At 41.2% G+C, this 25,882-nt stretch overlaps 1 protein-coding gene across 1 annotated transcript in view; it reads left to right on the forward strand.

Annotated features, from left to right (window-relative positions):
• The window catches only part of FBLN5 (fibulin 5), a 50,061-nt gene that overhangs the window by 9,090 nt on the left and 15,089 nt on the right, over nt 1-25,882 (forward strand). The window contains exon 5 of the mRNA XM_061998116.1: nt 139-381. Coding sequence (XP_061854100.1) covers nt 139-381 — 243 coding nt within the window. The remainder of the gene's footprint in view (nt 1-138; nt 382-25,882) is intronic.

Consider the following 25,882-nt stretch of genomic DNA (forward strand, 5'->3'; position numbering starts at 1 on the left):
TATGTGGACTTACTTCTGCAGAGGGCTGGACTAGATGATCTCTAAAGGTCCCTTCCAACCCCTACCATTCTATGATTGTATGAAAAAGATGTTAACTATTTTTTAGACAGATCTTTAACTTTTGCAGTTTCCTTACAGATGTTGACGAATGCCGGACTATTCCTGAGGCCTGCAGAGGAGATATGGTGTGTGTCAACCAGAACGGTGGCTATTTATGCGTACCCCGGACAAACCCAGTGTATCGCTCACCATATCTGAATCCTTATTCAAATATTTATCCGCCACCCGCAGCACCAGGCCCTGTTCCTAACTACCCTACTGTTACCAGACCTCTGATGTGCAGATTTGGTTACCAGTTGGACGAAAACAATCAGTGTACTGGTAAGTGGTAGAAATCTTTGTATTTTTATTTGTATTTTTAGTTGTCCAACAATGCATAAACAATTGTCCTGCTGTTGTGCCTTAGCGACTGAATCACTCAAGCCCAGTATTTGAAGTTCAGCTCCAGGGTTTTTTAAAAGTATTTCAGCTGTGTGTTTCATCTAGTCATTATTCAGTGCAAGCTAAGATATTATTTAGTCCTATTATGTAATCAAGAAACCCACTTTTGTGACAGAAGTAGTGTTTTTATGAAATCAGCAAAAATCTGATGGCAGGTGTTTTGTCAGTGCATTAAAGGCACACTTTTTATGCTTATATTTCTGTCCTTGAGAGAGAAGATGGCCCTCCATCTGAAGTATTAAATGAGGACTGAGGAAAACTTGATTTACTTCCTGGCTGTATGTGACACTGTTCAGATTTCTGGACCTTGGTTGTCTTCTTGTAAATGGTATAAATAAGAGTTGTTTCCTCCCATGCTTTGCGTTCTTCATTTAGACTACAAGTCCTTTGGAGCATAGAAATTTCTTGTCTAGAGGATGGTGCACAACTGATAGCACTGCTGTTTCCTTATAAACTTCAGGTGAGACTGGAACTCCTTTGTTCAAAGCACTGCACAAACATGGGAAAAGAATTGCTGCCCCAGCAGAGCACTGATACTGTCTTAGCACTTCTGTATTCCCCAGTGTCCAATACAAATACATAAGAACACTATGAAAAATTTCTTATGTTGATAGTTTTCCTTCTTTTCATCTTTTGCTAGCTTCTGATTCCACTTATTTCACATTTATTGTGTTTAACTTAGATAAAAGCTGCTCCGGTGTTACTCAAATGTAAGGCAGATTTAGATTATAATCATGTGGTGGTTTAGCCCTGACTGGATGCCAGGTGCCCACCAAGTCATTCTATCACTACTCCTCCTAAACTGGACAAGGAAGAGAGGAAAATATAACAAAGGGTTCATGAATTGAGATAAGGACAGGGAGATCATTCAGCAATTAGCATCACGGGCAAAACAGACTCAACTTGGGGAGAAATGGTTTGATTTATTAACAAAAAATCAAAATAAAGCGGGGAAATGAGAAATAAAATTGAATCTTAAAACACATCCTCCCCACCCCTCCTTCTTCCCAAGTTTCTACATCCTTCTCCACAGTGGGGCAGGGGGACAGGGAATAGGAGTTACAGTCAGTTCATTACAGATGGACTTTGCCACTGTTTCTTCTCAGGGAGAGGCCTTCTCACACTTCCCACTGCTACAGTGTGAGGTCCCTCCCACGGGAGACAGTCCTTCATAAACTTCTCCAACGTTCTTCTCACAAACTGCCCCAGTGTGGGTCATCCACATTGGGAAACAGTTCTTCAGGAACAGGCAGCTCCAACGTGGGTCCCCCGCAGGATTACCAGTCCTGCCAACAAACCTGCTCTGGCGTGGGCTCCTCTCTCCCTGGACTCCCAGGTCCCACCAGGAACTTGCTCCATGGTGGGCTTCCCACGGAGTCACAGCCTCCTTCAGGCATCCACCCGCTCTGGTGTGGGCTCCTCCATGGGCTGGGACTGGGTCTCTGCTCCCTGGTGGCCTCCATGGACTGCAGGGGCACAGCTGCTTCGCCATGGGCTGCACCACAGGTCACAGAGAAATCTCTCTTCCAGTGTCTGGGCACTCCCTCCCTCTCCTTCTCCACTGACCCTGGTGTCTGCAGAGATGTTGTTCTCACTCATTTCGTCTGCTGCTGCAGTTTTAGCATCTGCATAGCAACTTCTTCCCCTTCTCAAGTATGTTGGCTTTACCTCCATCACTAATTGGCTCAGTCTTGATCAGCAGCAAGTTCATCTCAGAGCTGACTGGCTCTGGCCCTGTCAGGTACAGGGGAAGCTTCTAGCAGCTCTTTTTTAAAAAAGCCACTCCTGTAGTCGTCCCCCCCCCCACCATAACTTGCCCACACAAACCTACTACAAACCACTTGATTTGCTTGCTTTTGATAATGTCATGTAATGAATGGAGATAAATTTTCTGAACTAAATGAGAGTAAATTATTTTGGTCAAAATATTTATGTAATACATGGACTCAGGGGATCAGGATCAAGCTGGTCACTGGTGGCTGCTCGGGGTAAATGGGGGAGATGTAGCCCACAGGTCTATCCTGAAGTTAATCTGTAACCACGACTTCTTTCTGTGCCTTAGTTGTCCCAATGATAAACTGAGTTTTGTATCTGTTACTATGTGTAGCCAACTGTCTGAGCACTTTCATAAAATACTTTTTGAAATGGGACTGGTCTTTGACAAGAAAAAAAGCTCAAACTACAGAAGATAATGGGCTTTCAATGGAATTTTGCATGTCTTTGGCCTCAAGAACTGCATCTAACTCGAAACTTTTCATTTTTGAATGCTGCTGCAGAACAACACGAGAGCTAAAACTGGCTTGTCTTTTGGGTGGGTTCTGCCCTACTGCCTAACATTTCTGGTAGGATTTAGTTTCAGAATAAGTATTTTGCTTCCCTAGTGAGGACACCACAATGCTTCATGGGAGCTGTGAGAGTCTAGGTTGAAATTCATCTAGTTTGGGGCATGTTTTTCTGCACTTGAATAATGTTCCAAGGTGGGAAATATATATTTACTAACCAGCACTATTAGCAATACCTACTGGAAAATTAAAAAGCCTGTGATTTTAATGAGGAGATTTGAAATCTTGGGATAACTGATGACTTTGCTGAAAAAAAGAAGCATGTATGCTATCCAGCCCTTTGAAAATAGCAACTAGTCCTTCTCATCTCAGCGAACTGATCAACCTCAGTTATTTTATCTAGTCATTTGTAGATTTCCAGGACTGTTTTCATTTTGCAAACTTTGATGTAGCTGAATCAGGAAGTTTGGGCAGTTAGTGAAAAAAAAGTACTGAAATCAAAGGGGAAATGAAATCCCTATATTTTACAGTTTCTGGCCAGCTGCATGCAAATCATACTATAATCAAACGAGGTGGATTTTGGAACTTTCACAGTGTACCTTCCAACCTGAAAAAGGCACATGTGTTCCTACCAATTCTGTCAGAAATGTGGGGACTAATGCTTTCTTCGGTCAGGACTGTTCACTTCTGCCACATTAACTTTCAAATATGGAATTTCAATTGTGAGAGAAAGTTTGGTGAATAGAGACATTAATAAGAGTAGATGGGAAAGGACAGATTACCATTTCAGTACCACAGTTAGGATCTAGAGCACAAGTTTTATCAGGAGTGGCTGAGGGAACTGAGGTTGTTTAGTCTGAAGAAAAGGAGGCTCTGGGGAGACTTTATGGCTCTCTACAATTGCCTGAAAGGTTTAGTGGTGGACTTGGCAGTCCTGTGTTAACAGTTGGACTTCATGATCTTAATGGTCTTTTCCAACCTAAATGATTCTGATTATATGAAAGTCTACATCAGGTTTGAATTTGAGCAGATGATGGATCATATTTGTATTAAAGGAAGAAAAACAAAACTTAAAGAAAACTAGACCTGTCAGAGCAAAGTGGTCTCTGCTGGGTTTAGGTATCATTTTTCATTTAGTGAAATCAGCCAGAGACATCCACTCTTGATACAGCGTTTATTTTTGTATCACTGTGCCCTGGGATGGAAAGTGTAGTTACCAAGGGGAGTGATGTGAGTACATGTCTCACTGCAGTGGTGGTAGAAAGTCTTGATCCTCTGTTTCCAGGACTTCTGGTGCAGTTAACAGGGTAATGTGAAGTTTCCTGCTTGAAGGCCTTGGAGACAAGACACCAGGGAACCTTGATAGGGTCCTCAAGATTGACCAAAATTTTGCCCAGGTCATTCAAGAAGGTCTGAATCAGGTGAATTGTGTCTCTATCATACTACAAGGTAATTACAAGTATTGGTGCTGTTTATGATGTTTTGATTGTTCCGTGCTTCCCTGCTTGTCAGCCTCAGCATGTTGTTAAGATACAAAGACTGAGGTGAACAGGATGGAGAAGGAACACGGACACAGGAACATGGACACCTAAGCCCTGCCTATGACCATCCAGGCCAGAAAGGATGAGGCCAAAAAATGGAAATACCTGTGACTAATTTTACTTGAAAATAAGGTACTCGAAAGTGGTGCCAGAACACCATTCTTTTGTTTTCAGATCTCATTCTTTGTGAAAACAAAGCCTTTTCTGGCACAAGTGCCTCTCAAAGACACCTGTCAGTGACTGCTGTTCCCACTCCAGTGCCCTCTACATGGTGTAGAAGTAGCTGTAGCCATTTGTGGCAATAGGGAGATACATATTTTAATGACAATTACTTTTAAAATCTTCTGTGGGTTTGATTGCTGATACATGGTATTTTTACCCCTGGAGCTGCTGAATGCTTTATATCTTGTGTGTATAAATGTACTGTGTTTCCAACAGCATGAAGTCTGTGTAAATTCATTCCAAAGCAGGTTGGGAATGATTTACAACCACAATTAATGCTGGAATAAAAGACCACATACAGGAAAAAGAAAAGAACATTTAGCCCAAGAACACTGCTTGAACTGTTTGTCTTCTAACACCGCTTCTTTAGAAATACAGAACAGTTAGTCATAATAATGACTTTTTATTCAAGCAACTTGGTCTAGTAAGTGTTGGCAAGACGAAACTGGAGCAAGAGCCCATGTTTTTGCGTTATACATTTGTAAGCTGAGCACTCTTTCCCATTTCCCTTCACTCCACCTTCCTGTTTCCTGATTTATAATGATATTTAAAACATGTCTTAAACAAAACTCCTTCTGGGTATTGTGGAAAGAACTGTAATGGGTGGGCTCTTATTTTTGCTTTCTCTGCCATTAATGCAAATGCACAATGTGAGGAGATGATGGGGGTGAGAAGGCATCTGAGAGGGTTGAACGTGGAGATTGGAAAAAGCAGACCGCAAAGACAGAGAAGTAGATGTTAGGAAAAGTATAAGCATAAGGCAAGATGAGTATGGCCTAGAGACAGAAAGAAGGGAGGAAGACAGAGACGTTATTAAAAATATATATATTTTTTTCCAACAAAAGCTAAAAGGAAAAGACACAAAACCAGAGGGAAATAGAAAGCTGCTTATTCCAAGTGTAAGAGAGAATTGTTCTTCAAGGCCTCATTAGTGGAGTTGTCATTGCTTCAGCTTTTCTCATTTCTCAGACTGCTAGGACCTCCAAAATTTCCCACTCACTGGTCCCCAGTCCTGGATTTGTGGAGTGAAACTCATTCCTTCAAAACATTACCTTTGCACAGATGAGTTTTAGATCATTATCGTTTATATCGCAAGCATGCCTAAAACCCACATCCAAAGCTGCAATTGCTCTGACCTGCCCTGTGTACAACCTGTGTACAACCTCATTAAGAGCAGCCTATGCTTACATGAATTTTCAAGCAAAATAAAGGAACCAGATGTGCACGTGTGAGGAGAGGGATGGGAAATGAAGATACAGGGAACTGAAAGGAGGTGCCCGGGTCTTGTAGCAGGCTGTGCTGGGGATAGGGCCCAGAATTCCTTATCCAATGGCTTAGCCACTAAGCCAGGCTGCCTCCTCATAGTGACACTGGGCAATCACTGGTCAGTTTTGTCTATGTTTCTGCATAGATCAGAGGGAAGGAGAAGGCCTAGAACTTTATTAGAACGTTCAATTTACTTCAGGAATACCTATGCTACAAAAGCTTTCAGGGGTTATTTGATTCTGGAGTTTTTCAGTCACCATCTGCTTATGCTATACTCATTTAATGTTTTAGCACAATTCAAGATGGTTGCCTCTTGATTATCTAATGCAAAGGACTAGATAAGCTAGGTAAAATGAAGATGTGGAAAATACAAACTATGTACATTAAGACAGAAGGCCATAAGCCAGAGGATTAATGGCAGAAGGGTTATTAACATCATTGAGTACAGACATATTTTACATAGCCCTGTCCCACTGGATGCACATTATACAGCTCCATACAAATGTAACTATAATTCTCTGGGTCCAGCCTCAGATTTCTGATTTGATGACCCCAACAATGTTCATAAAGATAGTCACATATTGACCATAAAATATTCATGGGTAAAAGGTACATCTGAAAACACTCAGAACTCCTTCCTCCCTCAGGAAACCATTGCACCAGCACAGAGCCTAAATTGGCACTAAGGAAAGGCAAAATTAGGCTAATCCCTATAGTAGGCTCCAGTAGTAGTGTCATTCCTACAGAAATGGTCCTATTGACCATCAATAAATGTATCCACCCCCAGCAGAATTTACTAAGGAGAATGAGGGTGGAAATGCTGCTTTTTACTGAAGTGAATACATTTGTGGTGGAGAAATTGGCTTGATAGAAAAGGTTACTGTACACATCTGTCTGTATCAGGCTAAACTGAACCTTCCGTGGCTTGGATTATTTCTTCTTTCATTCCTCACTAAGTGCAGTGTGGGAGGAGTACAGTTTGGTGGTTAAAGCACGGGGGACTATTTTGTTTATTTCTGACACTTCTACTACTTACAAAAAAAATTAATAAAACTGAACCAAGGAATACAACATGCTAACCAAGAAGGCTGGCATGTTATTAAGACAACTGGCATCTATGTGTACTGGAATGAAAAACTGCAGGCTCCTGGGTATGACAAAGTGTAACAGTAAGTGCAAGGCCATCAGTTATGTGTAGTGATGTGAGAAGGGCAAATAAAATAAATACAAATACAGTATAGCCATAACTGAACTTGACTGAACTACAGTCACACTGGGTAGATAGAAATATAATCAATTGTAGACCAAAAACTTTTAGACCTCTGATTACAGTCCCCATTGTCCTTTGTGAAGATTTTAGGATCTTGGAGCAGAAGTTCTTGCGTTAAATTTATTAGGTTTAAATTTATCTGTCTTCAGCCTAAGCCATTGACCATGAATAGCTTATGGTCAGGGAGTTTGGTACCATATTTTCCTCCTGCCAGATGATTAAAAACTGTGGCCGACAGGAGCTTTTGAATTTGTTTTCAGTTTTAGCTTGAACTAAACTGATTCTGTCTGTCGAAGTGCCTTCACCTGCTTATTAGGAGTGATTAAAAGTTTTCCTGTTTCTCCTGTACTGAGACTGAGAACCAGGAGGGAAGCAGAGTGGAACAGCTGAATGAGAGTGTGTCATGCCACAAAACATAACTGGTTTGTATACAGAGAAGGCACATAGGCACAGAAGAGGCAATGTCCATGTTAAAGGCCACAGTCCAGACACAAGAAAGCTACAGTCTCTCTAGATTGTGAGCTCTCTATTTCATGATATATTTCCGTTTCCCTCATTCTTTGAATTGCACGTTACTTCAGTATTGCAAGAACCCAGGAATCCCATCTCCCTTGCATTTTGTAGACTGCAAAGGGAAAGGGTGTGCAAGGGAAAAGTTTAACTGATACTCTGCGTTTTGGTTGGTTTAATGGCCTTGATTAAGCTGGTCTCTGAACTGGGAATTATTGGTCACTGGGCTCTGAGCCACATAATACATAGACTTCAGTTGTCACCAAGAGCTAGTTGGCACGAGGTTGTATCTGACTCAATTCAGAGGAACAGTAATCGTGCCTAGCCTGCCATATCCTCAGGCATGTGCTGGCCAGAGCAGGACTGTCACCCCTGCTGTTAATCTCTGAATGACTCCTTAGACTAACTGCTAACAGTGGTTTGATTTGTGGGGCTTTGTGGCCATCTTGCCCTTATTATGTCTTACTTCCAGGGATTTCAGCAGTGCCAGATCAGTTAAGGCCACCATGTACCAATTAGCTCTTTCTGCTCTGGAGCAGATTTCATGAGCTTTCCTTTGTGGAATAGCTGTCATGCAAGGCAGTCCCGCCAACTAGACAATTATAGGCCTAAAAAGAAAATTAAATCACTTAACAGTGCTGTAACATTGACAGACTTCATGCCTAACTTTCTCCACTCCGCTGCCTCTGTGACTTCTTGTTCTTTTGTCTTCCTATGGGTATCTCTTTTGGCTGTGGATGACAGTCCATCCCTAGTTTTCTGTTGGGACCCCCAGGGACTTTGATTTCATGAGTGACTCCTTCTCTTCCTCTCTGTGGCATAATGTGCAGAGTTCAGTACATGATAGAGTGTCTGTCCTTACCTTGAAGACTTATTTGTTTTCAGGAGCCTTCATAGCACCATCATGCTGTTCAGGTGTCTGTAATTTTTGCATATATTTTGCACCTACTGCCTAGAGATGGCACTGTTCTCAGGGACTTAAAAGTCACCATTTTTCTTGGCCTCTCCCTTATGTTTTTTTGGGACAGATTTGTTCCTTTTCACTTGGTTCCAGCCTGAACTTGGCCATGGTTGTATGTCACAATCAAGATGTTAAGCCAAAATATATAGAAAATACAAATGGACTCCTTTGCCAATACAAACCAGCCAGCCAGACCATATGTTTTGCCAGACTGTATAGGCAGAGGTAACATGCTGGCATTGCTCCTTTGTCTTGTCCCAAAGATGCCAGACCTATGACAGGGCTGCCACACAGAAACAGAAGAGTTGCCTGATGTGACGTGGAGTTTAACATGCTCTGATATGTTATCTGCCAATTGACTGACTTCCCATTTCAGTACTTCAAAGAGAAGAGATTTTTTTTTTTTTTTCAAAGAAAATAAAGCTACCAGAAGATGAATGGGAGATAGACATCACCAGCCCAGTTCAGAGGAGCAGTTTCAATGTTCTGCCTTGGCTGGGACATGCTTCCTATTGGGGATGATAAGATGCACTGCAATCCAGCTTCAGTTTTTGCACCAGGAAAACCCTCTCTGCATTTAGTTCTTTTTAACTATAACCCACAGCTGCAGGTAACCTGTGGTAGACGGCTACACTCCAGTGTGAGGGAAGGGTGGTCCATGACTGACCGTTTGGTCTGGCACTGTGTTGTTTGTTGTAGGGTTTGATTTGTTTCTTCACAAAAAGAAATAATTTAAATGTCTGCTTTGTTACAATATTTTGAGCTTTCTTTTTTATGGGGGGCAGGAGGGGGAGAAGTGAAATTCTTGTTTTTCAGCCAGTTCCCCAGCATGAGCTGGTGAGCTGGTAAATTGCTAGTTGGATCAAAGGCATTAACTGTTTTTGTAGTACAACCCCAACATATCTATAGGTGACACTGAATGGGAAGATTGTACAAACACTAATACACAAAAGTCTAGAAAAGCTACAACTGTGATTAGGAAATGAATAGACTGAAAATGCAGCAGTATATGAAAAAATATCCTAACACATGGCCATCTGATGGAACATGGACAATAGAAGGCAGTAATGTCAAGAGCAGTGTGGAATGGGGCTGTTTCCAGCACCGTTACCGAGACTTTTTATCCCAGGGCAAGGAGGAAATAGTCTTTCAATATGTTCTGCTGAGAAAAGATCCATCCTACTGGTATGAAGTATATGTACTTGACTACCAGATAAATTTAGGTAAGTTTATGGAAATCTCAGTATAGAGCAGCAATAAATTGGAGGCATTAATAAGGCTGACTGATTTAAAGAGTTAGTATATTGTAAAGCATAGGGGTAGGATGACAGCAATTGAAATTGTAAATGTCAGAGAAACAGAAATTGTATATGATGGGTGGTACAAAAAAATGAATATTCCTGAATAGGGTATAATTAGCTGAAATGAAAGAAAATCACTTTTACACTGAACATAGTAAAGCCTTTTAAGACAGTGCAGTGTTACACAGGAATACACTGGATATGTTGTAGTAGAGGAATAGTAAAAAACATACCAGCAGAAGCATTTAAAAACCACTTGGAACAATTGTTAGCAAGAAAGAGTCTTGTACAATTTGGGAGTGGGATAGAAGTTATGAGGTATCTCTAACTTGCTGTAATTTTGAGTCCTTTGATGTATTTCCAGCTTTCAGTGTGCACAGAGACAAAAGAAAATGGTTTGCTTTAACTAATGATGCAGAGAAAAGTTCACAGCATGTGTAAAAGCCTCCACCCATTAAGTAGTAGCTATTGTTATTATGGTGGAGCAGTGCAAAGCAGAGATAGCTTAAACAAGTAGCCTGACAACCCCTTTCCAAAGGGGGAATCTTGGAGCACTGCAGAATCAGTTTGCCAGACTGCCACTTGTTACTTCTGGAGCAGGAACTGGGCCAGGGAGAGGAGATATGATCTGAAAGCTGTAGCATGCTCCTAATTTTCAGCTATCTCAACCTCTGTGGGGAATCCCAGACTAGGCATAGGCTGGAGCAGCCTTGGGTCATGCTCATGTATTTCAAAGTCAGGCTGCAGCAAAGTATTATTTGGTGGCAACACTTGTTGCCATCAAATCACTGAGCACTGCATCTGAAGCTTCAATTCCAAAGCAGATTGAAATTATTGTAATTGCAAGCAGGGCTATCTCTGTGATGGAATAGTCTGGAACCACACACTGACAGCTTTCAGTTGGTTTCATGGAGTCATCCCAAAGGACCGTAGCATGTCAACTTTAGGAAGGAGATGTTCTTCCCCACTAAATCAGTGCTATTTGAAGCTATGGTTTTATAAAACCTGTATTATGTTATTCAGATAGTATATTACATTTGGGACAAAATGTTTGGTGAAATCAGTGATTTTTATTTTTTCTTGCAACATAACAATTTGGCTCATTGACATGTTCAAGGGTTTCAACTAGTCATAGATGAAAACCATATGAGAGAATAAGATTTTTTACAGGGTTATACCTAAAATCTCCAACAACGCCTATGATTTTAATTGAAACAAATGAAAATTTTCTCTCTATATTCCCCAGGTGATTTTTAAATCCTGAGTGTAAATTTGAGCTCAGAGAGCTATAGCATAGATGTGTACTGCATGTACTACATTCTGAAGCTGATAAGGGATGTGTATGGTCTCAAACCACAAGATACCATCATATTCTCCTCCACCAAATTTTCAAGATGACATTTAGAAGCTTTGGACATAAAATCCTTTCAGAAATATTTGTCCATCTTTGATGTATTGTCTCCATCCTGGAAGGATATATGAAATGCTGAATTAAGCTCTGTCTGCAGTATTTGATTGGAGATTATTAGAAAGACTACAAATGCTAAAATGCTTATCATGCAGATGATCTAGGCATGCTTTGTGCTGGAGACTGTGCTTTCTAAAATGTGCCTTCTGTCTTGCATGACTATAACCAGAGCCCTTCTGGTAATAAAGGACTAATAAAGGAAAGCACTATGATAAAAGCAAAAATGTAATTGATCTTTTCACTAGAGGAGGCCCATATGATGGAAAATTCACAGGGATGTGCCTTCTGGAGAGTAAGAGAAGTTTGCTCCAGGAATAAGTGTGAACATTAAATGTTCCCTCTAGTTGGGAACATTGCTCTTTTTTGTTTGTTTATTTACTTCTTATTTTAAAGAAATAAATTACTTAAACAAATCATGTTTTTTTTTTTCAGGCCAGGCTAATTTGAACCATTTGGCTTGGGAATGCTTAGTGTGAACGTGTGTCTTCTTGAGCTTTCATGGATATTGCAAAAGCTGGTGGGGCTGTCTGTCATACTGGTAATATGACTGGCCACTTGCTCAGCTTTGAGTTCTGATCTACAATTTCTGAATTCTGGTGCAAAGAAGGCACTCCTGGTTCTAGCTGTCTTTGTACAGCAACCATTGAAAAAATTCTTCCGCTTCAATAGTTTGTAGTAAATTAAGCACAGATTCACAAAAGATTGCTGCTGTGATGAACCCCACTGACAACAAGATTTAGAGCTAATCTGTATTTACAGGCATTCTAAGTATTTTCTCTTAGCTACCTCCAGGAGAGAGTTCAGTGTGCAGTGCATTACTGTTGCCTTCACAGGCACTCAGTTCTCCCGTACATAACGGTTGCCTGATATAACACAGACAAGGTCACACTTTAAAAGGGTATCCAGGAAAGTACCACATTACAGAGACTGAGAGGAGTAGGTTTACTCTGCCTTAAGAGGAAGAGGCTGGTGGGGGAATTGTGTTGCTTGCTGTCTTCAGCTGTCTAATGTGAGTGCGTAGAGAAGACAAAGGCAGATTCACCTCAGAGGTGCACATGGACAGGAACGGGCAATATTTGCAACATGAGATAGAATAGTAGAATGGTAGGGGTTGGAAGTGACCTTTAGAGATCATCTAGTCCAACCCCCCTGCAGAAGCAGATTCACCTAGATCAGGTTGCATAGGAACATGTCCAGGCGGGTCTTGAAGACCTCCAAGGAAGGAGACTCCACAACCCCTCTGGGCAGCCTGTGCCAGGGCTCCCTCACCTGAACAGTGAAATAGTTTTTTCTTATATTTAAGTGGAACTTTTTGTGTTCCAGCTTCATCCCATTACTCCTTGTCCTGTTGCTAGCTACTATAGAAAAAAGGGATGCCCCAACCTCCTGACACCCACCCTGTAGATATTTATAAATGTTAATAAGATCTCCCCTCAGTCTCCTCTTCTCCAGACTAAACAGCCCCAGTTCCCACAGCCTTTCCTCATAAGGAAGCTGTTCTATTCCCCTGATCATCTTGGTGGCCCTGTGCTGGACTCTCTCCAGAAGTTCTCTGTCCCTCTTGAGCTGAGGAGCCCAGAACTGGACACAGGACTCCAGATGAGGCCTCATCAGTGCAGAGTAGAGAGGGACAAGAACCTCCCTTCACCTGCTGGCCACACTCTTCTTGATGCATCCCAGGGTGCCATTGGCCTTCTTGGCCACGAGGGCACATTGCTGGCTCATATTTATTATCAATCAGGACTCCCAGGTCTCTCTCTGCAGAGCTGCTCTCCAGCAGTTCGACCCCCAGCCTGTCCTGGTGCATGGGGTTGTTCCTCCCCAGATGCTGGACTCTGCCCTTGCCCTTGTTGAACCTCATGAGGTTCCTCTCTGCCCAACTCTCAAGCCGGTTGAGATCCCGCTGAATGGCAGCACATCCTTCTGGGGAATCAGCCAGTCCTCCCAGTTTGGTGTCATCAGGGAACTTGCTGAGGGTACACTCTGTCCCCTCATCCAGGTCATTGATGAACATGTTGAACAAGACTGGCCCCAGAATCGATCCCTGTGGAACTCCACTGGCCACAGGCCTCCAACTCGATTCTGTGCCACTGATCACCACCCTCTGGGCTCTGTCATTCAGCCAGCTCTCGATCCACCTCACTGTCCACTTGTCCAAGCCACACTGCCTGAGCTTTCTGGTTAGGATGTTATGGGAGACAGTGTCGAAAGCCTTGCTGCAGTCAAGGAGATGTTCTTATTGGGTGTAAGGAGAAATGTTATCACTGTGAAAGTGGTCAGATGTTGCAACAGGGGGTCGTAAAGTTTGTGGCTAAACTTTTTATCCTTGGACAAATTCAAACCTCAGCTGGAGAAGGCCCTGAGCAGCCTGACTGAATTGCACCTGCTTTGAGGGAGGATTGGACCAGGTGACTTCCAGAAGTCAGTTTCAGATTTCCTTGTGCAATGGTTCTTAGGCTACAATGCCTGAAGTGCAAGAACCTGTATCTGATATTGGTTCTAGCCTTTAATTTATCTAAGACTCGCATAAATTGAATGTGGTATTTTCTTTGTCATGTAGACTTTGAGTTTTAGCACTGATTTTAAAGTGATGTAAGATCTTTGAATGGAAGCTGAAGCAATAATCAGAAGTGAAGGATTTTATTCTCAGCTGTTCAAATAAACAAATCTTGAGTTTCCCAGAGTGCAAATTCAGTCAAGACCATCCAGATCAATTCATCTGTTTTGCAGCAGGATCAGTACACATGATCTCGATTGATTTTTTGATTTACAAGTCTTGGCCAGAAGTCCTATGAGTGTTAGGTAACGTTTATAAGAAATGTTCTTTGCTGCAGTTTCAGTCTCACATTTTGTCCTGCTTGGGGATTTCACAGCCATCCAGAACCTGTCGTGTTTCTGCTCAAAGCTGGCAGCTCTTGGGACTCAATGAAACACAACTTCCTGCCTCTAAAGGCTCTGCTTTGAGGTCTTGCTATCTCAGGATTTCATAAACCTTGACCTTTTCTGTCTTCATCTACTTGTTAAAGGTAACTGAAAGGATTTTAAAAGGTGGGGGGGAAGCCCTTTTAGATGAAACACCTCCTTTTCCAGGGAGCCATGAACTGAGAGTAAGGATAGAAGGAGAATTGCCAGTAGACATTCATATCGTACACTATTTAGGATAAAGTAAACCTTCCATATCCACACAGTTTTCATTTATCCAGGAAGATTTGCAACCCAGTTGGCTGGCGGCAGTCTTTGGAACATTGCAAGCAAATGTGGCTCAATCATTATAAACCAGCAAATGCCAAATCTGAGTTAAAGCCAGTTATTTGTGCAGGGATTATAGGCATTTTCCAATGATCACCACCACTTAAATAACTAGATGGCTTGCTATGTATACACTCTAAGGGGAATGTTGCCCAACATGCATAGCTCTTTTCTATTAACAGTAATGAGGACACATCTGTCTGAGCCTGGAAGCCAGTATTTGCAGAGGATAATTCTCAAAGATTTTTCTTCTCCGCTGACTTTTGTCTCCTACCCATTCTTGGCTCATAAAAGAGCCCAAAAGGCCCTAATGTTTATAAAAGAATTACCTTGTCTTTATGGTGCTTTTTGGATTGTTATAAAGCATGCTGATACATGGACAGATGTGAAACTCAGATGAAATGTGAAAAACAGTTACCTCCCCTGGTTAACTCCCTAATGTCCTGGTTTCCCTTGTTTTATCTACTCAGTTCGGGGAATAAGGTCTTAGATTCCTAAAGGAAGAGAAAGCACTGTAGTCTCCATTGCATGTGCGTTTGACTCATGCTGTTTAAGTGATGTGAGGCTCCTTGCATGCTAAAGCCAAGCAGCTTTGAATCAAGTCCATTCCTGAATGAGATGCTGGTGATGACTGCTTCAGCCCTGTGAGATATGTGATGAATTTCATATTCTATTCCCATTCCCCGTAGATTTCAAGATGTCCTGTGAAAGTGATTATAGCATCCATACTGAATTCATTGTAGGAGTATGTACATATTGCACACCTAGAGTCTCTCTTGTATTTTCAGATCTCCAGTACTTCACTCTCACAGTTGTTTGCACAACATGCTTGGGCATATTTAAAAGCTTTATAAATAGCACTTTAAACTCCTGTATTTTTAATATATTCCTTCTTACAGGGTCCTTTTAAACTATCCCATAGCATTGCAGAGAAAATATACAATTCGGCCATAGAGAATTCACTTCTCAGTGAATTCTCAGTGGTCCTACTCCTGTGAATCTTTATATCTTCTATAGAGATTCTTGCATGAGACTGTTTCATATCATGCAGCAAAGGGAGGAACTGTAAGGACTTTTTGCTAGAAATATGTTTTATTTTCTTAGTGTCCGTTTCCTGGCTTTGATTGTGTCACAAAACAGCTGGGAGTATTCTCAGTAAGTGCTCACTGACTCCTTTCACCAGCCTACCAGCAGATCTCAGTGCAACATATTATCATACAAAATAGGTGATTATGAGAAATGGGTAGTACAACGGTAATGCTCCACTTACTAAGCTGAAAAATATGTTTCCTGCTAATGAAGATGGAATCGTGTTGTGCAGCAACTGCTTGGTACCTTGCAGTCAGTGTCATCAGTGAGATGCTAAAACATCTCTACCCCACTCCAGCAGGATACTTGGGTCACCCTTGTTCTGCTGTACCACAGGTAGTTAGAATAGTTTAAGTGCAGGAGGGGAAGTAACAGAGATTCCCAAATCACATGCACTGACCATGGATTTCATAAGTTGTGCAAAACTTGCAGCAGGAGATCATGAATCCAGAGAGTACAGTTATGCTTTAGTCCATGGAGTTTCGATGTTTGAGCAAAGCCTTTAATTGAAGTTGGGAGTTTGTCTCATTTTTTATTCTAGAACTAACATGTAGCTTGTGCATTTGTGCAAAAGCTCTCATTGGACAATGGGAATCGTCCACACAACTGAATGTGATCTTGTACTGACAGAGAGCTGTGAGAACTGGTGGGACTGAGGTGCTGTGGTCATGCAGGTTATGCCAATAAACTATACACAGGTTTGTTCTGAGCAGAAGGGGAAGAGGCTGCTGCCCCTTTTGTCATCTTGCTATGCACTCATCTGCATGGCTGTTCTGTAAATTTCAATCACAAAAGCAGAACTAGAACTGTGCTCAGAGAGCAAAGTCAGAGTTTAGCTGTTGTTTATCATCTTTGAGTAATGTTAAAAGTGTGTTAGCTAAGGAGAGGCTCAGATGGCTGGCAGGAGATCTAGAACCTGTGACACATGTTGAGCAATTTTCATACCGGGAAGAAGGAGTATAATTACAGATTCATGCCTAACTCTAGTATCCCCAGGCTGACCATCGTTATGAAAAACCACTTTAATCCTTGTTTAGCAATCAACCAATAACATAATGTGTATGGGATACAGATAGAAAATGAACATAGCAATCAACAGACAGTTCTCAGACACTGGAATATGCAATTAAACAGGTGTTTAGGGAGTTGATCTTGGATTGTGTCCAAGCTCAGTAGGGTCAGTCATCCTTGGAAAAAAAACGCTGACCCCATACAGCAGTAGTTTGAATTTGGCTTCAGTCTGTGCTTCAGGAATGTGGCATTGTTATTTCTGCCCTTTTCTTATCAGATGCAATTATCTTGAGAAAAAAAAGTTTTGAGAAAACATGTGATTTCACTGAGTAAAAATCTACTACTGAGGAAATTATTTCGCAGTGTCCAAATAAGGAGTGAGGGATAAGTTTGGGGAAAGTGCTCTGTTCCAAGTAGTTTTGGAACCAATACCCATGTTGCTGAGCTCGGATGTTTAGTCCTGGCCTGAAATTATTCCTACAAAAAATAGACATCCAAGCTCTGTATTTTAAAATAGAGCCCTGAGTGTTATAAATGACTGAACAAGCTTCAGTGTTTGAGCAGACAGAGATTCTGGAATGAGCTTACAGCCTTGAACCTCTCTGCAAGAACTTTGTATTGCCAGAGTAGGATGAGCTCCTGGGGTTGTGATGGTACAGCAGTGGGACTAAAACAGACATAATAAAATAAAGAAGTAGGGCCCGAAAAGACTTTCCAAGGCAAAGTTTTTTTCAGTCTGCAAGATCTGTGCTCTCACAACTGTCAAAATGATCTTCAAGCTTACCGTGTTGAACCCCATGGTGCTAATAGCTCTCAAACAATCACGATAGCAAAAAACATACCCACTTTTGTCAATGGTTGATCAAAAGAAGGAAACACAGCCATAGCTACTACTGTGACCCACAGAAATCTGTGGCATGACTATCAGAATTCATTACTTAAGAAAGGAAGTCATGCATGCTAAATATGTTCCAAATAGAACAAAATGTAACAGTCCATCTGTGAAAGAGCACACATTGCCAAAAGCATATTGACTTGGAAATCTGCTGTCCACATTGGCTTCCCTTATGAATGCAGAGTCCAAGCAAAGTTTCTTTTCTAATCACCAAAGTCTCCAAAAATATGGTTCTAGCTTAGCTACAATGAGTCTACATCCTTCCATGATAGCTGTCTGCTAGGAGTGTTATTGGTACGACAGCCAGCAGGAAAAGGACCCATCATGGAGGGAGTGGAGCAGTCACAGCACCCTGCGCATGGACCATGTAGTCACCCACTTTTAACACCAGCAGATGGACTTAACAAGGCAGTAGTCTCCCTTGTTCCTGTAGCAACAGGTGCAAATCATCTCCTTGGGATAGAGCTTCTTTGGTAAGCTTTCCACACAAATTTACTCTGTTGTGTGGTATGTAACCACATGATTCATAAATACCAAAATTAAACTCCTCAATAAAGTTATTTTAAATGCTTTATTTAAAGTAGCTTTTTGCCAAAAAATTATTTTCCTGGAGGAATTTTCTGATTTTGTCTCTGAACTGATCTTGAGGACTTTGTTTCTATCAGTGTTCTTTAATGTTTAAAGTCCTGAGCAGAAGAAAGGCAAAAACTGGCCTTGCTTACAATTTTTGAACCTCATCTTCCATTAGGCAAGTGCTTCCGCTTCCTAAGCACCTCTGCTCCTTCTCTTCAGTTAGCTGGCTTTCTCCCCTGGCTATGCACCTCTTAAAGTCACTTAGCTTGCCAAACAATCTCCTACTTCCTGCACATACACTTCCCTTAACCTGTGGTGGAGTCCTCTCTGGGCTCTTTGATTCAACAGATTGACTGTGGTAATAACTTGGAATCTTCCTCTTTATCTTGCTTCATAAAGATGCAACCATTCCATGCATCCTGAAATGAAAGTCGTTGGCATGCCCAGCCTCTTTAGGCTGATGACTCAACATTTTCTAGCACAAGAATGTTATCAACATTTTCTAAGTTTTCTGTATTTTTTCTGAAGTTATTACAAATATTACAGGTATACTATCCCTCACTAAAAATCAATATTATTGATAAAGGTACAAACAGAAAATGAAAAATTGCATGTGCATACATCTAAATCTTTGCAAAGGAAAAGTGGCTTGGAAGAACTTTAAGAATTCCTACTCCCATTTTCAATAGTTTCACCAGGCAAGATAGATCTCCTAATGACCTAGTAAGAAAAAGGTTGTCAGATAAGCAGAAAACCTCAGGTATGATGGTTATGGATATCGATAAAAATCACTAAACAATGAATAACATTAAATCATTAAATGAAGACTTTAAGACTCCATTTGGACCACATAATTGGTATTTTTTTGTGACATAGGCCATAGAACCTTATGCAGCAATAGGTGTTTCAGGCACACAGATTTTTGCACATCTTATTTCAAAGAAGAAATACTGTTCAGATCTTAAGCCCTAAAGTGAGAGAACATCTACCATGTGCTTCATTACATTTTTCAGATGGTTAATCAGTAGTACCACAAAAATTTGTGCTTTCTTTCTATTTTGAATTTGTCTTCTAAACATTCATTCATCCTATTTTCTTTTTCTATCTCTTTAGTGAGCATCTCCAGCTAAAAACTTTGTTTCCATGATGTTTAGAAGTTACAGGCAAATATACCTTGGACTTTTTTTTAAATAGATTATTAAATGGAGCATTATCTTGCTCTGAGACAATTTTTTGTCATTTGGAATAACTTTTTGGAGTTTTCCTGATTTCATTGCTATATCACTTTTTGAAATGTTGACACCGGAAACGTATCTCTGTTATTATTTTACTAATGTAGTGTATAGTGGTAAGTGGTAATAATTCATTGTGTCTACTCAGTGCTCTCATGTTTATGCCTGTCCTTTCAGCAGCACAGTGTCAGAAGTCCATGTTCAAGTGGTTATCTTTAATGACCTCAGCACTATTTTCTTGACCAACCTTTTTTACTCTTGATGTATGAGCTTGCATTCGTGTACCTTGAAATTTACTGTGAAAAGTGCTCACCATACCTAGGAAATTATTTTTATAGGATTTCTGTTAGCTTTTTAGTTCTTAACTCCACCAGCTTGTGATCCTTTACATTTTATCACAAATGTGGGAAACTGGGCCAAAACCAGATCATCGGGATCCTGTAGACACTCACAACACGATCACCCGTTCTTTCTTCAGATTTCTGGTCCCCTAGTTCTAACCTCTTTCATTTGAGCAGTATTGAATATGTCTGGTCTTAATTCAGTGGACTAAAATATTGTGAAGTTTTTCATGCTGTGATTTCTTGCAATATTGTTGTTACAAATGAGAGTGGCCTCAGTCCTGCATTCTTTGTGGACATGAGTTGCTAAAAAAGATCACTATGTCTACTGATAAGAACTAGATTCCCTGGTGAAATGGGGTGTTGTGCTGCAGGTTGACTTTTTTTTGATGAATGGATGGATGGGTTTTAAATTACTTCAGTTTTAGAAAATTTCTGGGCAATGAAGTAAAAATTTAATTCCTTTTTCTTCAATGTGGCTACATTCTAAAGAATCCATGAAGATTACTGCTAGTTTTTACAGATAATAAAACACAAAGCCAGTAATTTACATGCTAAACACAATTAGTTCATTTATTTATTTTGAGATTGCAAATGATATCTGTCTAGTCACCAGACCTCCTGCCATCCATTAAAAATACAATCTGTACCAATAAAAGCAAATTATCATCAGATCAAATCCCACAAAAGGCAGCCAGTCAGCCAGAAATATGAAAAACGCTTTCTCCACCCTTCCAATCCCCCAGTGAAACCCCATTGCCCCAGCTGCCTCACCTCTGTCAAAATGTCAAGTAAACAGAACTTCACACCCTAGGGCTGTTAGACTGAACCACCACAATCATAAATTTTTAGAACAGACACACTGAGCTAAGAGAGAGGAGTGTGGTTAATTTTGGAGAATTAAGGCTCGGGCTCTTGCAGCAAGGGCTTCCTGACAAATGCATATGGAGATGCTGCCTACCTATTCTCTCATTCAGTCAGTACACTGAAGATCTTAAAAAACTCATGGCTTTGAGTCATGAGGCTCTGAGTTTGTTCTAGGTGGTATTTCTTAGTAAGCAGAGAGTGGTGGTCTGGATGGGCTGTGTGATTGCTCTCAGTATTCAGTTGGGAACTAACAAAGCGAGTTATTCCCACTTCAGGTAGAATTTTAATTTCAGTTTGGATTTCTGCCTGAACTTCTGGAACTAGCTGTGGAAGCAGTAATGTGAATGCAATAACTAGAAAGATGGATAAGAAAATATAGGTGACTCTTAATTTGACAGTACACAGCAGTATAATTAAGAGCCGAGACATCCAAGGCCAACATTGGCCAAGCACTCCTTGGCAAAATAGATTTTGAATAGTGATGCATCCTGGCCTGCCTTAGTGCTCTAGTGTGGTTTTAAGCACTGAACAGCTGTTCTGTCAAAATCAGGAACCTCTAAGGAGCCACCCAGAGTCACTAGTCACTTGGGAAAATTTGGACTTATTCAAAATGATTAGGTATGTCAATCCTTAACATCCTTTCATTTTCATCTGTAATTTCACAGCAACAGTCCCAGTCCTGCCTGTGAGGATAAGAGGAGGGATGGTTGCTAGATAACTCAGTTTGCCACTGACTCTGTCAATAGTTCTCTCTCTATTTCAGCAGCAATTGGAAACTTTGAAGTTCAACTTACCATTAGGGTAGAACAGTAACATTGTGAGTAGCATAGAGTTTAGCTGAAAGAGCCTCTGAGGTTTCCTAGTAGAACACAATGCTTTCAGTATTACGGTTAATCTTTTGATTTAGATCTCATTAGCCAATATAGAGGCTGCACGAAATTTCTGAAAAAAAGTTTCATTTTTAAGTGTTCCTATAATAGGAGCAGATTGTATTGGGCTACATGAAGGACTAAATTCAGAAATGCCTGTGACCTGTTCTTGCTTCTGTCTTGAGTGGTTGCAGACTAGTCCTTTAATTCCTTAGTCTCGAATTTCCTGGTTAAAATCCAGGGACACTGATATTTATCACCAAGTGGGACATTGTAGAGTTTTGCAGTACAGTCTAATTTGTGCTAGAATTGGAAGACTTCAAATAAAAAAGGACTAATTGTGAACTGGCTATGTAAGAGAACAAGCCCTGCCCTGAAAAGTTTTAGATTCTAAACAGTGAGGAAGGTTGGATTATGACAGAAACGCTGTTCTCCCCATTTTTCAAACAGGAAGCAGGGCTGTGGAAAACGACGAGCAAGGGTGAGTTTCTACAGGGTAAATTCTCAGCACATGAGTTACTGTGTGACCACTGCTGCTGTGCTGATTCCTTGTCCCGCATAGTAACTCCCAGATGCTCCTGCTGACAACACTGTTCCTGATACAGGCCATGATGCCATTGGCCTTCTTGGCCACCTGGGCACACTGCTGGCTCATGTTCAGCCACTGTCAGCCAACACTCCCATTTGACGATGAAAGGTACAAAAGGTGGATTTGGCATGATGAAAACCTTCCTTGGGTACCAATGATGGGTGATACTGCCTGATGCTTTCATGGTACTGATGCCAAAATCATGAAATATCTCAACCTATTAACACCCTGAATGGGGCACAGTGGTGCTTCTAGGATTTCTTGCTATCTTGTTTCACTTCATTAACCCTCCTGCTCTCCAGTTGATTAGACTTTACTTTGAGGCTCAGACAACTCACTGCAATGTTTCTTTCCATGATGAGTTCTGCAACACAACTTACACTGGTTCAGAGCCAATCTCCTAGAATCTAGAAAACTGCATCTCAGTGGCTTCTTAGCCACACCTGCTGTCCTTGTCTGGAGCAGTCCTTATAATTTTTTATTCTCTGAATTTTCAGTTTAATCAGCTTGAGATCTACAAATCTATCGACAATTTAGTATCATGCACGTTTAGCATCAGAGTTTTACTCTGGTGTTGTGTATGACCCGTTGCAAGGGCAGAGGTGATGCAAATGAGCTGTAAGGTGGTACTCATAGGGCATGAACACACCAGATTTATGTTTGAATAGGATAGAACTAAGCTGTGCAACCAGAATAAGAAATGATTTACACATTATTGACTTCTTATCAGGTTGTTTCCACTCGCAATTTTCCACTCAACCAAAAATGCCCTGGGAGTATTTTGATACAGCTTCTGTGTTGGTACTTAAGTTTAGTGAATCCATTGTAGACAATCTTTTTCAGCCTTATGGCTACTTTTCTCCCCAGTGGAAATAATTTTGGTTTGGGTTGGTGGTTTTTTTGCCTTTCTCTGTGTCCTGGTATCAGCTGGGATAAAGTCGATTTTCTTCCTAGTAGTTGCTACAGGACTATATTTTGGGTTTATGCTGAAGAGAATGTTGATAACAGGGAGAAGTTATGGTTATTGCCAACCAAACGGTGAATGGTGCTTTCGCAACATCAAGCTCATTTCTGTTTCACACCCTGTCCTGACAGTGTGTGGGCTGGGGGGAGTGGGGATGGGTAGTGATGTGTGCACAAGAAGGTGGGGTGGAGCATGGCCAGGACAGCTGACCCCACATAGGAAAAGGGCTATTCCATACCATAGGACGCCATGCCTAGTATATAAACTGAAGGGGTTGTCCAAGAGGGGTAGATCACTGCTCAGGCATTGGTCAGTGAGTGGTGAGCAATTGCATTGGGCAGCACTTGTCTTTTTCTTAGGTTTTGTTTCTCTTAATTACTATTATTATACTTTATTCTTCTTACTGTTATTATATTTTCTTTTAGTTTAGTTATTATACTTGTTCTTCTTTTAACCCATGAGTTCTGATTTTCCTTTCCAATTCCCCTCCCCATCCTAAGGGAAGTGTGGGAAGGGGCAAAGAGTGAGTGGCTGCCTGGGCCTTTGTTGCTGCCTGGGCTGGAACCATGACACCCTGTCAAATGTCTAGTTTTGACTTTATCAAGCACACCAGTTCCCACTGTATGCTGCCACAGTGTGCATATGGACTGGGCAAGGCACCCCCTGTCTTCTAGCTCTGATATTCTTCAGGACAATACCTAACAGTTAGCCAATCACGGCACTGACATTTTGGTCAGTGTGCAAATATCAGCTTTCACTTAGTGAGCCCACGTAATATAAATAAACCCTGGTAGAAAGGGTAGAATTATACTACCTGTTTGAACCAAGAAGGCTGTTTGACAAAAATAATTGAATTGATTGTATTGGCTGAGTCTGTCAGAGTTTAATGGTGCATTGTGTTAAGGGTCAATCTTAGATAAAGGCAGAGATATGTAATGTAGAACTAGGTGGGTGTGCTCAGGCCCAAGCAAAAAGATGTGATCACATAGATCATAGAATGGTAGGGGTTGGAAGGGACCTTTAGAGATCATCTAGTCCAACCCTCTGCAGAAGTAGGTCCACATAGATCAAGTCGCACAGAAACGTGTCCAGGCGGATCTTGAAGACCTCCAAGGAAGGAGACTCCAAACCCTCCCTGGGCAGCCTGTGCCAGGGCTCCCTCACCTGAACAGTGAAATAGTTTTTTCCTACGTTTAAATGGAACTTTTTGTGTTCCAGCTTCATCCCATTACCCCTTGTCCTGTTGCTGGCTACTATAGAAAAAAGGAATGTCCCAATCTCCTGACACCCACTCTTTAGATATTTATAAATGTTAATAAGATCTCCCCTCAATCTCCTCCTCTCCAGACTAAACAGCCCCAGTTCCCACAGCCTTTCCTCATAAGGAAGATGTTCCATTCCCCTGATCATCTTGGTGACCCTGTGCTGGACTCTCTCCAGAAGTTCTCTGTCCCTCTTGAGCTGGGAAGCCCAGAACTGGACACAGGACTCCAGATGAGGCCCCACCAGGGCAGAGTAGAGGGGGAGCAGAACCTCCCTCAACCTATTGGCCGTACTCTTCTTGATTGCTAACAGTGATGCTGACAGTAAAGCTGTTTATATCTGTCATTATTGAAGTCAGCAAGATGTTATTCAGTGTAAAATGTGGGAGTCAAGGTGTTCGGCATAGAGAACTTCAGGTTGATCAGCTTTTCTAGCGACACCACAGGTAGTGTTTATTGTAAAAAAAATGCATTAGAAAGTAAATATGTTTACAATACCACCACAAGAGGTAAAGACTCAGAATAAGCATAGAAATCAGCTTGACAGATAGCAAAGAAAAGAAGATCTTGCTTTTCTAGAGTGGTTGTTCTGCTGCTCATGCAACTGCTATAAAGATGATTCAGGGACAAACCCAATCCTGCAGCCATTTGTTTGTAGTGAAAGATGCGTGTTGTACCCCTGCACCACAGAAGACTTGAGGATGTATAGTCTTCTGTGTTGCTACTGTATATGGTGGTAAGACTCTGACCCTCATTTTATCTCTACTTTGCTTCACCTAATATTACTGGAAGCAGGGAACATGGAAAAAGAAAACCTCCTTTTTAAGCTCTGAATAGAAACAGCAAAATTGGCCATGTCCCAAGGTCCCACTCCTAAAACAATAAGCAAACATGACAAATAGAAAGCTTTTTCATTTAGAAAACATTAATGTCATTCTTACTAAATTCATAGTGAGATAAAATCTGTGTTCAAATACTATCAATTATGTGATCCAGATTCTTTAGCCCAGTTGCAGGAGCAATAACTGAACAACACATCTATCTACCTATATAGTCTAGACTTGTTATCTTATGCCTTTCTCACTTCCCTCACCATTGCCAACCTTCATCTGGCCAATAAATATGTGGGAACTGATTTCCAACAGAATTAATTACCCCTAATTGTCCTACTCTTGTTATTTTATCAGCTTTGACTCACCATAAATTGCTCTGCTACAGATGTTGGCAAGATAAGACTCCCTCCATATGTATAATATGTATGTATTTATTTATATGTCTGAACATATTAGATATGCTGCTGTGGTAGATTGGATCAGTTATTTCTTGATTGCTGGTGTTTTACAGCCGTCTGGCTGTGCTAGGTGCCTCAGGAGCAGATGCTGAGATGTAATTTCTGCTTTCTGCTTCCTGCTCCAGCCCAGTGCAATATTGAGATACTTACAGTCATGACCCAACAAAGTCTGGGTTAATAAGAATCAGGGGGAATCGAGATAGTAGCAATGCTTGGATGACATAGCACTTCAGCAAAGACCAGTGCACAGTATGCTGGAATAAAACATAGAATCATAGAATGGTAGGGGTTGGAAGGGACCTTTAGAGATCATCTAGTCTAACTCCCC

This window comes from Colius striatus, chromosome 6 (assembly GCF_028858725.1).
Source record: "Colius striatus isolate bColStr4 chromosome 6, bColStr4.1.hap1, whole genome shotgun sequence".
NCBI classification, from domain to species: Eukaryota; Metazoa; Chordata; class Aves; order Coliiformes; family Coliidae; genus Colius; species Colius striatus.